The following is a 16,762-nucleotide window of genomic DNA, read 5'->3' as shown; positions in this document are numbered from 1 at the left end:
GCAGGGACCCTGAAATGGAATTGGGATATGGAGAAGCAAAGGTCAGGAATTATAACTAGTTAACTATAATTGAACCTGACTGATCTTGAAATGTTAAAGAAGGTTGCACCTAGGTACTACTTGGACGAGAGATGATAAGGAAGTCCTAGGGCTGCATGTTAGGCTGGGAAGTTGAGCCAACATTCTGGAAGAAAGCAATGAATCCACTTTACTTTGTTGCCAAGAAAACTACATGGCCATGTCTACACAGTCACCAGGAGTCATGCTCAACTCAAGGAAACCTTTGCTTTTAACTATGAGTTCAGAAAGGAAAATAAAAAGAGTGGTAGGAATGCAGGAGACTGTTTTCTATCAGTCACATACTGGCTTCTTTTTTCCTCTGTTCAGTCATACTTGTAGTGTGTGCAACACAGGGACTTTACTTAAGGTTGGGGAAAAAATGTATCTAGTTCCAGCAACTGAAGCTTCTTTGTAAAGCAAGACTTCTATTCTACACCAGTCTCCACATTTTCCCCTCTAATTCTCAGCGCAGCTGGAAACTTAAAGAAAAAGGAAATCGAAGAGCAAATAATAAGGAAAATGCATCATACCAAGGAACCTCGCTTACGAAATGCATAGATTAGGAAAAATTATTTCCAAAAAATATTAAGGTTTAAGTAGGTATCTTACTTACTAGGTAGAACCACTCCATTATCAGGGCATTAACAGAATGTATGGATTCGAGTATTTACAGCAGGTATGACCAACGTAGAGGCTCTATACTGTTTGCAGATCACAGAACCTACATTTATGATGTATACCAGAGAAGACCTGAAGGATGTGGTCCTAGATAGAAAAACGGTTTATCTGCCCTAATCTAAATAGATTAGCAGGTCATGGCTAGGTAAATTATCAGGTTTCTCACTCAAGTGGAAGAGTGAGGATTTTTGCATTTTCTCATCTAAGGCTATCTGGGTGTGCATCTATAATTACTTCTGAACCCTTTTCTCCCTGCTATGGATAACAGTAAAGAGAACTGGACCTGTGAGACTCTTTTTGTGGAACTGGAGTTGGGCTTCAAGGGGGCAGGGAAGGTAGTAAATATGGCTACCTCTTCACTGGAAGTCAAAGGTCAAACAAATTTAACAAGGCCCTAGCTGATTAACAAAGAACCAGACACCATGGTGAGTGAGCATTAACGAACTCCTTTGTTCCCTCTTGCAAACTATTTCCTTTAGTTTGCTCAGTGTAATCAAATTAAATTGCATTCTTAATGGTTCATTTAGTGGCATTTAGAGCAACTCCACAAATGATTGAGATCAGCAAGCCTAGGTTGAGAATCAAGGCTAATAAGGAAATTAATTGGGGAGGCTGATGAGAAAAAGTTCTTGTATGGCCTCTGGAATTACCATAAATGTGACATGAAAGATGAGACAAAATCTCCTGTTTTGGTGGTGGGGCCAGTCTTCTGAGTCCACCCAGTAGAGAGAATTTGATCTAGTGTGGATTAAAAATAAAAAAGTGAACCCTTTGGAACAGTCTCTCTTTGGACACAGAGGCAATCACAGGGCAAAGTGCAGCATTCGCTCAACTACTTTCTTCTGCCTCCTCCAGAGGCTCACTCACAAACACATAGGTATTTATGGAGAACTTCTGCCTATATAATCTAAAGACTTTCCAAGGACCAAAGGAAACATAAACAATAACAAAACAGAACATCATAATATAAACAAGAGAGCCAGTTTGGTCTAGTGGTGAAGGCCCCAGGCTGGAAAGCAGGAGATGGTGAGTTCTAGTCCCGCTTTAGGCATGAAAGCCAGCTGGGTGACTCTGGGCCAGTCCCTCTCTCTCAGCCCAACCCACCTCACAGGGTAGTTGTTGTGGGGAAAAGAGGAGAAAGAAGGAGTATTAGGTATGTTCGCCACCTTGAGTTATTTATAAAAATAATAAAGTCGGGATGAAAAAATCTAAAAACAAAAAATCGCTCTATTATAAGAACCTAAGAATCAACCTGAACTATCACAGTGATGAACAAAAGCGTTCATAAAGAGACAATATAGGGGAAGGAAAAGAACTCTCTTTCTTTCAGGCCTCCATCCTGCTCTTCAATTCTTTTTATTCAAAGCAGGAAATATTAAGGTTGCATCCCCATCATAAATGCAAAGATCTCATTGTCCTGAGAGCTCTGAAGCCTCCCGTGACTCCTACTTCAGTGTTCTCCTCTTCGTCCACATCCACACGCACACATCCACAGACTCCTACACCAGAATTTCCAACAACACTACTGGTACCAAAGTGATATGGATTGCAGAACGGATCATCACGACGTTATTTCACAGCCATATTGCAGGAAAACTAGAGCTGGAAATCACTGTCCACTATGACCAGCTAAACCATGGATGGAGCTGTCCATGGTTTATATCCGGAATCATATTTACCAGCAATATTGGCTCTTCCCTATCAGAATAAGCCAGAGATAATGTCCTGGTTTGCCCTTAGCTTGCTTAGCACGATGCGCTGAATGAACCACAAACCAAAGTGTCTGTCACTGGTTAGCGAAGCCCACTTGCAAGAGAAGCCAGATGTGACAGACTAGCATCTGCTGATCTGTGCAAACTGCCCTAGTGACTCCCCCTCTTGTGAAGGTTCCCATTTCTTACCAACAACATCGAGCTGGTAGGTGTGGTTGATGGTTCCATATTTATTCTCCACCAGGCAAGTGTAATTGCCTTTATCGGATGGGACTACAGAGTCCATGATGATGCTCCAAGTGGCATGACGAACCTGTGGAAAGAGGATGCAATGACTCAGTGAGGTTACCTGCTGACTCAGGCTTGGGGCTGGAGAACAAAGGGAGATGGCGGATGTTAATACCCCTTTGCCTTTTCATCTTAGAGCAAGACCAAAGGTCTCTCCAGCCGCTGCACTGCTTGGTTTTGGCTGCACCTAACGACGTCAATTTGAGGCTACGTTTCGCCTTTCGAGCCTACAGACTCATAATTGCTGTCAGCTGCACTGCTGACCGCAGAGCCATCTACATCTGGAAACAGATATTACTGAAGAGTAGGGTGAGGTTGCTTTGCGAGCACAGGAACCAGACCTGAAATTCCTCCAGCTGCTTTCCTCCCACAAAGGAAGGTTAGTTAGCCCCAAGTTTAACCAAGGAACCGCACAGTGTAGATGCATATTTATTTGCAGAAGCTCCAAATCTGGAATCTGGGCATGGAGACTACCTGTTATTTCACGGTGACCTGTCTATCAGTCCATCACATTCCACCTTGCAAAATCTCACCAAACAACTGAGAAAACTCAGCAAAGGCAATACTGCAAGCTACGTAACACGCACAGATCTGTAAGGGAAAACCTCTAAAAAAAAGCAGGAGCTAAAATGTAACCCCCTCATAAAACCATGCCATTCTATTCAAAATCAAGGAGATTTTTTTTTAAAAAATGCTTTAGAAAAGTTAAAGCAGAAATCAAAAGGTCAAACTTTGGGCTTTGCAGCTGGCTGACAATCTGCAGACTACGGCCAGTGATGGGTTAGAAAAATATATAAAAAATAAAGAGAAAATATTACAGCAGACGGATTCTCCCTCCCTCTTTTATTACACATGAAAGGTTTCCTTACTGGGGGGCGGGGGTGGAGGCAGAGCCAGCTGCCCCATAGGTCAGGACAGGATATTGTTTCAGGCCGTGGGTTGCATCCTTTCGCCCTGTCCACAGCTTGGAAAGGTACCTGCTTCCTCTTGCAATCAGTCAGATTTTCTGGCTGGCTGGTGCTGCTGTCAACCCAGAACTTTGCTCTGAGGTTCTTTTTGGGCAGGACATGAGATTGATACTCCAGAGCCTGTTATCCAGCACAGCAGAAAGCATAGCTGGCCCAAGCAGATTAATACCTCACTCTGTATTGGCACTGCTGGAAATGGCTTGTGCTGATCTTGCTTGGCAGGCTCTATAGTCAATTCAGAGCAAGGTGACAGCACTATTACTCAGGATCTTAGGCAGCAGCAAAATAAAAAAGGAATGGGGTAAATAAAGGAAAGTGACAGGAGAAGTCCTCCTGGGTCAGGTGGCACAGCACTCAGTGCCAGCTTTGTAGGTGAGAACGTAAGAGCAGAAGAGAGAAAGCAGATTACACTCTTGGCAGCTAGTTCCACTGCTGACTTTTCTTCTGAACTGTACAGTTCCAGACTGCAAGACTATGGTGAGAAGTAGTATTTGCCCACGCTGGCAGAAAACTAGCATTTCAGGGCCATCTTAGGGCAGTACCTAAGGCAACCATAGCCTATTTTCTCCTCCACTCCGGCTACTGTACTGCATCTGCCATTTTCTATAGCCCTTGAAATCATCATTGTAGGAATACTTTGCTCAAGGCTCCTGAACTTGGAGTTAGTGCTGAGTCTGGTCTACAAGTATGGCTTTTTGTACATGGGAGCGATCAGATACAAAACACTGACAAAGCAGTCCTGCTGGAAAAAAAAAATGGAAAAAAATCCCATTCACACCATATGTTTTCATTGTAGCATCATTTTAAATTGAAATTGCAGAAATTCTCAATTCTGTGGGTTTGTTTCCGTTTTCAGCCAGACACAGCCCCACCCAGGAATGAGTGAGATCAACAGAATTTTATCTGTGACTTAATTTCTAGTGTCTCCCTGGATTTTCATGAAAAATGGCCAGTTTTTAGAGTTAATCCATCTACATGGACTTCCTTCCAGATACACAGCAGCCTTTGGGGTCACTGGACAAGACATACAGAGATTGCTTAGCCCCCTAAGAACTTTGGGGAAGAGACAACCCATGCAATGAGAGCTGTCATCTCTGTGGATGAAGTTCTAGTTCTGTTACAAATTCGGGCAAAGTGTTGGGGTTGTTTTCTTTCTGCAAAATTCACCAACTTCAACCACTCCTCAAAGGGAGACAGCCAAACTACAGAGGTCAGGAACTGACCCATCTCCTGAGATGGAAAAAGGATCCACCATCACATCTAGCATAGAGTGGATGACCCATCTTCTAGCATTGGGAGAGAACTTCTCTCTATCCACATTTTCCATACCATGTATGTTTTTGTAAACAATTATTTATTTAAGATCACCCACAGTGATAAAGCTTTAGAGCACTGAGAATCATGATCTGAGCCTTTTTACTTCTAACCTAATATAGGACGTGGTTTTTGGCAAGACACCTTTCTTTTGCCAAGCTGAAGGCCACGTCTGCCAAGACAGCTAGCCTGCAAAGATCATCAAGAGCCACAAAGGGACAACCAGAATTGCCCAACCTTTTCTGGAAAGAGGCATTTGTTTGTGGAAGGGACCAAGAAGAGCTCAGCTAGTCCAACACAGAAGAAAAAATAAAACCAAAACCAACCACCGGTGACTGTCGATTCATTAAAGCTCCTATTGATTCTATGGGTGAAACTTCTTCAATCAGCCATGAAGATTAAAAAAAGGAAGGCAGAACAGGATGCCTCTTGTCTGTCCGCCTGGCTGGTGCTCAAAGGAGTTTTATTATTAACCCAGGAGCCTGGCCTGCACTTGCTGTGGGAGGCACAGAGACCACGCAGGGTGGTTGAGTCACTCCGGATGGAAACAAATTGTTCAAACGAGAGGCAAAAAGGATGAGACATCCGAGGCAAATAGGAGACCTGCTGCCAAGGGCCAGAATAACTCCTCAACATCCTTGTGCATTCAGCCGAACGCCTTCACCGGGCTTTAAAGAGATTTAGAGTTGAGAAGGCCCTGCTCAGCCAGCTCCCTGCTAGAAACACTGAGGACAGAAGTGCTGAATATAAACCTTCGGGCTTTTTAAACCTTCAGCTAACCAAGGCCACCTCATATAAAAACACCCCCCTCCCCGCCCATGGGAGTGCTAGCACTTTCTCCAATTTCACCCATTTCTGAAGGGGGAAAAAACCCTTGTTGATCTGCAGAAATTCTTAAGATTGTTTTTTTTTTGGTGGGGGGAGGCCAAAGTGGGTAGGGGGCCAAGGCTGGGATTTCACTCCCCCCCCCCAGTTTTCTAGATGGGAGAGAAGTTTTTCTGGAACCCATTATAGGGCAAAAAGTACTGTTTTTGTGAATGCTCTGGCTCAAACTGGTAGGAAACCAGGTCACCATTTTTCAGCAACAGAGATGAAGCTCCAGGCAGAAAAGCTTAGGGACCCCAAAACTGCCTAGGGCCACAAGTTGCCCATCCTTCCCTTATTCTGTTGAAGGGGAACTATTTTAAGGGTGAGACGGAGGCTGGTTTAACAGACTGAGGAGCTCTTCGTGTGAAGCTTTCATTGCCTCACTTCAGCCCAAAATGTTACCGATGACAATGGCCTCTTTTACTTGTAACCTGTGGTGCAGCTAGATAATTGCAGATCCTGAACTTATGGGAGCCCCCCTCCCTTTAAAATCAAACAGCTGCCTTGGGAAGAAATAACTTTCTGTTGAAGAAAGAAATAAAATATTTTAAAAGTAAACCTAATAAAAAGCACTGATTATTTAATTAGGCTTCTATGCTCTTCTAGGCAACCAACTTGGAGCGGTTTACAATTTCTACATACAGTAATTTGGGATAAACCATATGAATGCAAAACCATCCATAAACGATCTACAAAACCATGCAACCTGAAAAGCCTGGTCTCTCTTCTCCTCATTGAACATCCAGATGCTACTTTCCCACAATCAGAGTTCCATTCCATCCCCGACCTCCCTACATGTTTCCAGTGCTCTTTGGAATATGAAGAGGGAAGAGGCTGTTCTTATTTCTGGGGGTACATTATTCCAGAGGAGTGGCTGCCACAGGCTCACCCTTGCGGTCCCACAGGTCAACACTCCTTTGGATGTGTGACCTGAAGCATACCTTTCCTCAAGGGTCTCACTGTATGGGCAGATTCCACCGGGAGCAGGTGGTCTTGTTATAGCTTCTGAGTGGTCTTTAAGGGCAGTTCAAGTATAGCAAGCTGCAATCATCCAAATGTGAGGTGACAAGGACATGAGAGATTATCAAGAAATCCTCCTGTTCCAGGAACGATTGTAAGTAGCACACAAGATGGAACTCTGCCTAGGCCTTCCAGCCTCCACCTACTCTTCCAGCAGGAGCCATGAATCCAAGGGGACCCCCAGATTGTGAACCTGACCCACACAATGGAGCTCAACCTTATTCAGAGCCAAAGATGGAGTTCCTCTAGAATTAACTGGCATCTGAATCAACAGTCACACTGTCTTGCTAAGTCTGCTTCTCCATATGCACAGCCTCATAACCTCCAGGCACCGCAACAGAATTCTGACAACATCTCTGATTGGCCTGTAGTGAAGATATGTAACTGAGTATTGTCAGCATTCTGATGATACCTCAACCTCATGTTGATGGATGGCCCTTCCAGTGGGGAAGATGGGCATCTACTGTAATACATTACCCTCCATATGGCTCTCACAACTAGTCCAGAAGGATACTGCAGTCAATCATACTGAAGACTGCAAAGAAATTCAGCAGGAGCAGAAGAGTTGCACTCTCCTATTCTGATCCCACCACAAGTCATCAACAAGAGTGCCCAAAGCAGTTTCTGCCCATACCCAGTGTTGAGGTTTTGACACTGATGCACTCAAAAGCAAGATTCTCAGAGGCACCTTTAATTATTTTATTGAAAGAGGGAAAGTGGCATAAATATTACAGAAATCTTGGCAACCAAATACTTTAATTTTAAGGACCTCATTTATTTCTGAGGCCATTAGGGTGAAGCTTTTTTTAATTTTCTTGGCAACCACCTTTTAACAAACAGGAGACATATCTAATTGTTTTCCAGATAAGGGAAGGCTCTCCGGATGCTCTGAACCTGCAGTGTTTTTAAAAACTCCATCTTCTTTCCCAGGATCAGAGAAGACCAACTCTGAATCTTGACTCTTAAAAAGGGTCCAAATAATCCACTTCACCCAGAGCTCTCTGCAGTTGCAACCCTACCATCTTCTCCAGAACCTTCCTGAAAATGAGGAAACAGGCCAACAGTTGTCTAAAATAGCTGACTTGAGTGATGGCTTCTTCAGGAGGAGGCACACCACCCACTTCTTTCAAAACAAAGGGCAGGAAAAAATCAATCAGTTTCTCTCTTCAGCACTGTTGGCGTCTGTAGTGATTAAAGGCCCACAGAATTTGAATTCAAAAGCTTTTGTTGGCAGTAAAGAAAGGCAAGCATCAGAGCAGACTAGAACAAGAAACCTCAACACAACCAAGTTTCAAAATAACTACTGACTGATCTATTTCTCCATGTTCCATTTTCCAAATGGCAATCTTAGAGGCAAAATCAAAGAAACCCTTACCTTGTATCCACCAATGCGATGATCAGGTTTGAATTCCTTGCCATTCTTCAGCCAACGCAGTGTAGGGGTAGGTGTCCCACTAGAGGGGCATCTAAACTTCACAGTTTTGGCAGCAGGAACTGCATGGAGCTTCTTCTCCATTTTCTCAGGGTACGTCCAGTAAGGTGGGATAGCTTCTGCAGGAGAACCGATGTGTATGTTATAAATGACACAATATTCAATGCAAAGTTAATTAAAGAGACAGGAGAATGTTCAGAAAGGAAGACAACCCATCCTCCTTAAAGGAAAAAAGTGTCAAGAGCTGTAGCACTGAAATCCTAACTGGAAGTTTTGGCAGCCAAGTAATTATCTGCATATCCTGAACCATTAGAAATCCTGGTCAGAGGAAGCAATTTAGGTGGTTCAAAACTTGGATGCTTTACTTAGCACGGAATCCTCCTGACCATGGGAATCAGGTGATACTGGAGAACCAATCCTATACCATAGTTCCCTGCAAAGTTTTTTTAAAAATTTATTTAACATCTGGAATATTCAATTGATCTTTTAGATTTGTAGGTCACAAATCTGCTGCATCACACTAAATGATGGCCTGTCCTCCAGCCTACTTTACAGCTTCTTATTCATGTGCATCAGGTGCTTGTCCACTTGATATAGGAGTGTGCATCAAAGAAGTTATAGGTGGCCACCAGTGTGATACCCACATCTCCACCACCAAAGGAGAAAACAGTGTAGGTGTATTCTTAAATGCTCACCCTCAAGAGATGTTCTGATTAAATTTAGGGCACAGATAGTTGGGGGCTTCACATATAAGCTTTGGGGGATATTGAGGTATATGGGAAAATAAAGTAGGTAGGGAACATAGCACATCTGGCCAGGACTATGATTCTCTTTTTCTGGATTTGGTGGGAGGCAAATGTGGTCTTTCTTTAGTTAAATGACTGTGAAGCTTATTTTAGGCTTACATTATAGCTTTTGTGTGTTTCCTCAAAGCGAGAGGAATCTGAAATTCAGTGGTGCAGTCAAACGTAGCTTTGAAGGCCAAAGCAAAGGAATTTGGGACTGCAAGTAGCCCTAGAGATGGACTGTGAGTTATCCATCCCTAACTTAAATCTCTGCAAAAAGAAAGATGTGCTACCGGAATTCTCTTGGAAAAACGTCACCAACTGCGTTTGCAAGATGTCACAGCTGCTTTTGACAAAGTAGGAAAAGAGATTAACCATATACGTACGGTTTGGTTTGGAGTTGTCTGCCTCCTTTTCTTCTGAGGAAGAATCGTCATCGTCATCGTCATCTTCTGCAGATGGAAGAGCATCTAGGGAGGATACAAATGGCAAATATGAGTTGAGAATATGATCTTTTCCAATGATATAAGAAAAGGATAGCATTTACCTCTTTTTCTACTGCCTTATTATATACTTGTGCATTTTTTCAGCCACACAAACACAATCTTAGGAAATTTGGTTCTGAATATCAGAAACATCTGATTCCTCATAATGTGATATTATTATTGCATGGTATAACAAGAGGTAGGAATGGAAGGGTAGGCAAAGTCAGTAGGAAACTAACATAGATTATTTTGATGAGAACAGTTCAAACAAGCATTTGCCACTGGCAAACATGTTTCCTACTCTGATAAAGTCCAGCCTGGAAAAGAACAGGCAACCTTGCTGAACTTCTGAGACGTTATTGTTAAGTAAGCTTCCTTCAGATTCAGTGAAGCAAGGAAGAGTTCTTGTCCCTAGACAAAAGTTGGGACCTTGGAGATAGTCAGATGTTTCAGATGTCACTATTACTAACCCTACATTTTCTCCTGAGATAGGCAGAGCTGCTGACAAGCAATCATTTTGGCTGTCTCCGAAAGCAGGACAAAATGTGTGGATGTTTGTCATTAAGCCAACTATATGACAAGCCCTTAGGAATATTCTGTCTGTCACTTAATATGGATTAGTTCTCCTATCAACAGCTCATCACCAGACTGAACTATGTTTGCACCAAAGCATTTCAGAGTGCAGAGGGAACTACGGACACACAACGAAAAGCTTCTCCATGGGAGAAAAGACACCTAAAACCTCAGGAGGCACCTGATATCCTTCTTCTTATTTGCTTTTTATGTGAAGGAACATGCCACTCTGTCCCTCAGATATCAGAAGTAGCACACTTCCAGGAAAAACTTTTACCCATTCATGAATGGTTTGACTTGACAGAACTTCAGAATCACAACCAGAGTGGCTAAGGAGTAGGTCTTCCCACTTTTCCATTTAAACAGAGGTGGATCATGAAGTTTGGCACTTCCATATATTAGGCCAATTTAGCAGATTATGAACTATTGATGGGAAACATCAGAAAAGTCTGCAGGGTGCTAATGCTTCCAATCCCTACTGGAAATTTAATTCTTATTCAACCATTTAGATTTTCAGAAACTTGTTGCTTTTTTAATGAAAATCAAGTTTCTCTTTAATCAATCAATCAATCAATCCAGGATCTTTTCAGTGCTAAGACAGAAAGCCAGCATAACCAGAGAGCTTCAGAGGAAGCTCTGTTGAGCTGAAAACGCCCATCACATTTTCTACCATATTTCCCCCGGCCACCCATATCATCTCTAATCAAAATGAATTTGTCAGTTTCTATAGGACTTTGAAACTGGGAACAGCTGAAACACTGTTTAGTTTCACAATCAAATGCATCATCAAAGTTTCCAGACTCTATCTATGGATAGCCAAGTGAAGTTCAATGGGTCCATGAAACCAAAGAGCCCACCAAAACCGTACATGCAATTGCCTCTTACCTTCATCAAATTGGCATATAATTCCAGGGATAAATTTAACCAGCTGGCCAATTAAAATTAATAACGATTCAGAAGTAAAAATATGTGACAGCTCACCCAAAATGACATGAAGCAGCAGAGCATTTATTTTCTCCAACAATAAAAGCTGAAAGAGCACCTTCTTACCCATACTACCAGGGCTTAATTCGAGCCCTGATCCATTTTCACCTTAGGGCTGAGCATATCAGGAGAGGCTGAAGACATGAGTACCTTTAAACATGTGAAGAGTACTTAAAAAAAAAAAAAAAAAAAGAACAGTTGGAGCGAATGAGCTAGAGGTGTCCGTCCCCATGTGCATCGCATTGTATATACTGAATTCTGTTCTCCCAACTCCTACAACTGGCAGGTAAGGTTGAAAAGAAAAAGATAAGGCTAATGAAGACAATTCAAAATTGTCTTTTCCAGCAGCTATGCTAGCTGGACATTATTCATCCTGGTGGTAGCCTGCTACAAACCTGAGACGTTCACGGAGAAATAGGTGGTCTCACTTCCTGAGGGGCTGTTGGTCATGCAGGCGTAAAGACCCGAGTCCTCAGGCACAGCATCCCTGACCTCTACCTCCTCCCCTGTGATGCGCGTCCGGTTGTTCTCGGATAGCTGGACCCCATCTCGTACCCAGTTGATACTTTGAACATCGTCCCGTAGCCGGCAGCGCAACTGGAGGAGGTCGCCAGGGTGAGCTGAGTAAGACTCCGCTTCAAGGCTTGTTTGGGGGAGAACTGGAAATGTTAGGGGAGAAAAAGAGACAGAGAGGGGAGAAAACAAGGGGGAAGCAGAGTGTAAATGCTTTATTGCAGATGCATTCCTCTGGCAGCATGCAAACACTGGAGAGAGGGTTCCCTCCGACAGTTTTTAAGACTCTAGCTTCAGCTGCCATGCGGGTCTCTGGAAGAGCAGGGGGAGCAAGAATCTGGAACAGAGCTTTTCATTTCGATTACTGATCCAGTGCTATCAACAAATACAGAGCTGTTTTAAAAAATACGTTATTAGGAACCAAGAACAAAGCGTGCTGAAATGAGCAAGGAGATGCACCAAACCAAATGGCAAGTCAGGTTGGGCAATCCAACTCCAGCGGGAGACGCTCTTGCCTGAACTTCAGGTGCAGGGAAGCAGGTTGCCATCCAGCCTTCAGAGCAGGAAAGGGCAAAGAGGAGGCAAGGGTTAAAAGCTATCATAGGAGAATGAAATCTCTCTTTCCTCTTTCATTGCATGATCTATTGTTCGGTAGGGGCTTCTTTATTAGGTCATCATTACAGCACAGCCCATGGCTTGTTCACATAATGACCTTGCTCTGGAATTGCCTGTACAAAGCTAACCATCCATTGAATGAGTCCTTGGCTATGCCATGTCAGAATGCAAGGGGAGAGACAGAATGGCCCATTTTAAGTTCCTCCAGTCCATGCACATTTTTTTTTAAATGCTTCCATAGGGGGGGAAATTGATCTTGCAGGCCTACCCTGTCCACCTGCACTGGAATAGTCCAAGAACAGTATTAACCCTCCATCTTCTCTTTGTGAGAAACAGCATTCTGTAAACAAGGAATCCGTGAGCATTCATGTCTAGTCTCAAATCAGCAAAAATCACAGCTTAAAAGTTGACTCCTTAGCTATCAAGTAGATGATTCGTACTTACCATAATCAACATAAAACCCAAGAGAGACAACCTCAGTTTTTTCCAGATGCCCTTCTGATGGGCTTATCAAATCTTTGCAGGCATAAGGATTAACACATTGATTTTTGAAGAATATTCATCTTCAAATTTTCAGAATACTAAATTCTACAGTTGTTTGGAATACAGAAATAACCCTAGTGGAGGGGAAAAACATCACACTGGGGGGGCGTGCTATCTTATGCTGAAATTATTTGACCCTAGAGAGCTGTTTGAGAAACAATGGAGAAACACTGCCACATTTGGCTGGGATTCAGATTTCGAGCCCAGCAATTCCTACCAAGTTGCCATCCTTGTACCAAACCATTGACAGAAGACCCAACTCACTTTCTTAGCCATTGCCCTTTCCATCAGCAAATACTAAACGTGCTAAGAATAAGAATAGCCAGAAGGTGATCAACCCTTTTTTTCAAGCTGTGGGCCACACCCAGCCTTTAAATGGTTTGCAGAGGGCTGCACTCCAAAACTGGGACAACATAAACAAAATTTTGATTGCTATCTTTGTTCAAAATTACAATTCAGGAAGAACTTTGTGGGGGTTACATGTCTGGCTACAAGCTAAGCATCTCTTATCTAGATCCTAGCAAGGCAAAGTTTGCTACAACTGAATACAAGCTATGAGTTGGAAGTCGCAATATGGTTATTCTGAGGTGAGGATTTTCTCCAGATAATGTTTTTGGCAAAGTGTGGTAGTGGTGGGCCCATTTTCCTCTGATGATGTCAGCCTTACCAGGTAGACCAGACAAGAAACATGATCAGATGAGCTAATTCCATTTTCTTGTAAGGCTACATCAACAGAATATTGCAAGTCTGAAAGTACTTTTCTCCCCTTGTCCCCTTTACAGGGGAGGGGTCTCTTCTGAGCCTCTTGTCCTGCCCACATTCCTGCTGTGGGCTAGGCTGCCTTTTATCTTGTTGCTCTGTCTCCTAAGGTCATTCCCACATACTATGACAGATGACCAGCTCCAGTTTATGAAGACAGTGGCAGAGGTTATTATTTCCCACAGTACCTCAGGATAGCACTTCATCTGGGGGATTGTGGGGAAAAGAAATGGTGGTCCTTGCACCAAACTGATTTCAGTTAAGACCGATCGATTCTGATTCTGCCAAGGTTCCTCCTGAGATTCTTTACACAGTACTTTTAATAAACACAGTGAAACACCCTTCCCAAAAACATAATGAAAAATTTAAAAAAAAAATGAGAGGAATCTGCAAAGTTGTCGTTTCCTACTTAATCTTTCTTTCTACTGAAAAGAACAGGGAATGGAATTTGCAAGAGATCTATTCCCTGTCTGTTCCCAGGTACAGCATCAGAGTGAAATATCTTCCCAACAATCAACTCTTACTCCCCCTTTATCTTTGCTGTTGAAAAATCTGAATTAGTGCAATTAAACTTGCAAGACCTTCCCATCCTTGAAATCTTTTTGGGAGCTTTCATTATCTCAACTGACCAGAACCCTGGACAATGCCGACCATTCAAACAGACCAACAGTGGAATTGCAGCTGGAGTGGCAAACTCTTATACAAAGGAAGACTCAACTGCTGGAGAGAGCCAGCTTCAAGACAGCCTCCAGTTATTAAATGCTGTCCGGAGAATCCCAGCCTCAAAAATACACTCAGAGAGAAGAAAAGCAGCTGCCACAAAACTAAACATTTATTTGGTGAGCACAAAGATCCCTTTTTCCCCTCTTTTTGCTACCCCAGTTCTCCAATTCGGTGTGCTCCATTTTGTCCTTAATTGGGCAAGTTCCTCTCTCAGTCAGAAAGAAAAACGAGCAAGGGTGAAGAGCTAAGAGAGGGGCTGCTCTAGGGCCAACATCTGCTTGGTGATGCTGCTGGGTGGGGATTATGGGAACTGTAGTCCAGCACATCTGGAAAGTTGTTACTTTGCGGAACTAGGTTTTTCTTTCCTCACAGCTCTGACGTTCCACTATTCCTCGCAGGAAGTTTCTACTGATGGTCCAGAAAAATTTCAAAGAGATGATGAATTTCTGAATAAGAATTCTGGAGGTAGAAATTCCTGCTAGATTCCCTGTTCAGTTCTTGTTTAAAGACCCTTCCCAGTCTTTGCCCTGTTCACATTCCTTTCACCTCTCCTCCAAAGGTTATGTCAACCTTGACCAAGCACAAACTATGATTCTGAATGCTGCTAAAAACTTATCTAGAACAGCTTGCACTGTGGTATACTCAAAGTTCAACTGAAGTACAATAATCAGTGAGTGGCTAACCACAGACACAACAAACAACAAAAGAACCACACACACACCACACACATTTTTTTTTAAGACAGTATATGGCTACCCTAACATACCAGGACCAAAACAGATTTAAAAACTGCGAAGAGAGCCTGTAACTTAATCGTGTTAATCAAATACTAGTTCATTAATTATCAACTAAACTGAAAATCAGAAGGAGTCTGGTAGCACCTTTTCAGATTAACAAATGTTATTAAAAGGCAGAGGCTTTCATGATCTGGGTTTTTCAACCTCCCTTCTACAGAACCCGAGGTTTTCACGAGAACTTGATGGGGTTCTGTAAGAGATTAAGAGCATAAACAAAAGGTTCACTCAAAAACACTCATTATCTATCACTAGAAATTTGTCCGTTGGTCTGGGATTCTGGGGATTTTTTTTTTAAGTAACAAATTCCGCACCTAAAAAGTTTGAAAACCCCTACCATACCCTAAACAGCTCTCCTCCTACAAGGTCTACAACTACATGGAGCAACCCTTAGCTTATAGCACTACTTCTGAATTACAACTACAGACTCAGTACAAAGTATCAATGATGATTCAATAAACATTAACTCTTGATATATACATCTAGAAGAAAGTGTGTTTCAGATTTTTTTTTAGATTTTTTTATCCCACCTTTATTACTTTTGTAAATAACTTAAGGTGGCAAAACTACCAAATACTCCTTCCTCCCCCTATTTTCCCCACAACAGCAACCCTGTGAGGTGAATTGGGCTGAGAGAGCGCGAGGGGGCCAAAGTCTCCTGCTTTCTGGCCTGGGGCCTTCACCACTAGACCAAACTGGCTTGGAGGAAAAAAAACCCCCAACAACTGTAGAAACCTTGCAGAGCTGAATATATCAATATATCCAATAATAAATCAAAATTTTAAAGTACTCTCTCCAGACAGTATTTGATTCATGCAAATATTGATGAATGTTTATCTGTGCAAATGTCACTTCCCTAATCGACAGGGACAACCATCAAACATTTTTTCTAGTGGACATTCCTATAATAAATTTGTGGGATAGGTCTCAAGTGTGCTTATATTACAGACACAGTTTAGAGACAAACGTGTTCCTACTTCTCTTACTTATCACCTAATCATCTCTGGTGGAACTGAAATGTCATAACAAATCCACGTTCAGAATTCCCAGATGTAAGGTTAAAATAAGGCCATCATCATCATCATCATCATCATCATCTTCTTAAATGTATTAGCCACCCAACTCCAATGGACTCTGGGTGGCATACAAAACCAGAAAACACATAAAAACAGCTACAAACATAAAATCAGATGGACAGCCCAGACTAAAATTATCTAATAAACAGTAAAATCAACAAAACACTAGGCTGATAAACAATAGCCCTGGAATTCTTGATAATTGGTTTTCTTTCCCACTCTCTGGTTTTATGTCAACCCCCTGCCTCCACCAGGTATAATAAAACCACCACAATCTTTATACATGACCAGTTTCTTCGTGATGCTCCTTCCTGTTAATCTTCAATCCTATGATTCTGCCTTCTTGCTAATACTTGCCAACAATCTGAATTCTGCAACGTATTCAGATGTCCACTGTGACTATTTATGGCTTTGAACCAAACAGAATAAACATTTATTTAAGGCAACTCCAAACAGGGGTGTAATTCTATTTACAGGACACACTGATCACTCTCCCTCTGTTGCCACGTGGTTGCCACACCAATGTTCATCTTCCTCCCGATTCAAATTGCAATTTAGGGCAAATGATCACAT

General features: G+C 42.4%; 1 protein-coding gene across 6 annotated transcripts in view; it reads right to left on the bottom strand.

Moving 5' to 3' along the window:
• The window catches only part of FGFR1 (fibroblast growth factor receptor 1), an 83,648-nt gene that overhangs the window by 25,039 nt on the left and 41,847 nt on the right, over positions 1-16,762 (bottom strand). For 4 of the 6 annotated variants that reach the window (XR_015798139.1, XM_088152041.1, XM_088152038.1 and 1 more), the window contains exons 3-6: positions 11,562-11,825; positions 9,511-9,594; positions 8,283-8,458; positions 2,640-2,763 (exon numbers count right to left, since the gene is read on the bottom strand). Coding sequence is in view for 5 of the 6 variants with exons in the window: in XM_088152041.1 (XP_088008167.1) it covers positions 2,640-2,763; positions 8,283-8,458; positions 9,511-9,594; positions 11,562-11,825 (648 nt within the window). In the remaining variant the exon portion in view is untranslated. The remainder of the gene's footprint in view (positions 1-2,639; positions 2,764-8,282; positions 8,459-9,510; positions 9,595-11,561; positions 11,826-16,762) is intronic. The other 2 variants (XM_088152040.1, XM_088152042.1) reach the window with 1 other exon arrangement.

This window comes from Python bivittatus, unplaced genomic scaffold (assembly GCF_059951505.1).
Source record: "Python bivittatus isolate LINGU-HERP-01145 unplaced genomic scaffold, Pbiv_v1 ctg000680_np1212, whole genome shotgun sequence".
NCBI lineage: Eukaryota > Metazoa > Chordata > Lepidosauria > Squamata > Pythonidae > Python > Python bivittatus.
Note: the sequence above shows the minus strand (reverse complement) of the source record. Positions and strands in the feature narration are given on the sequence as shown.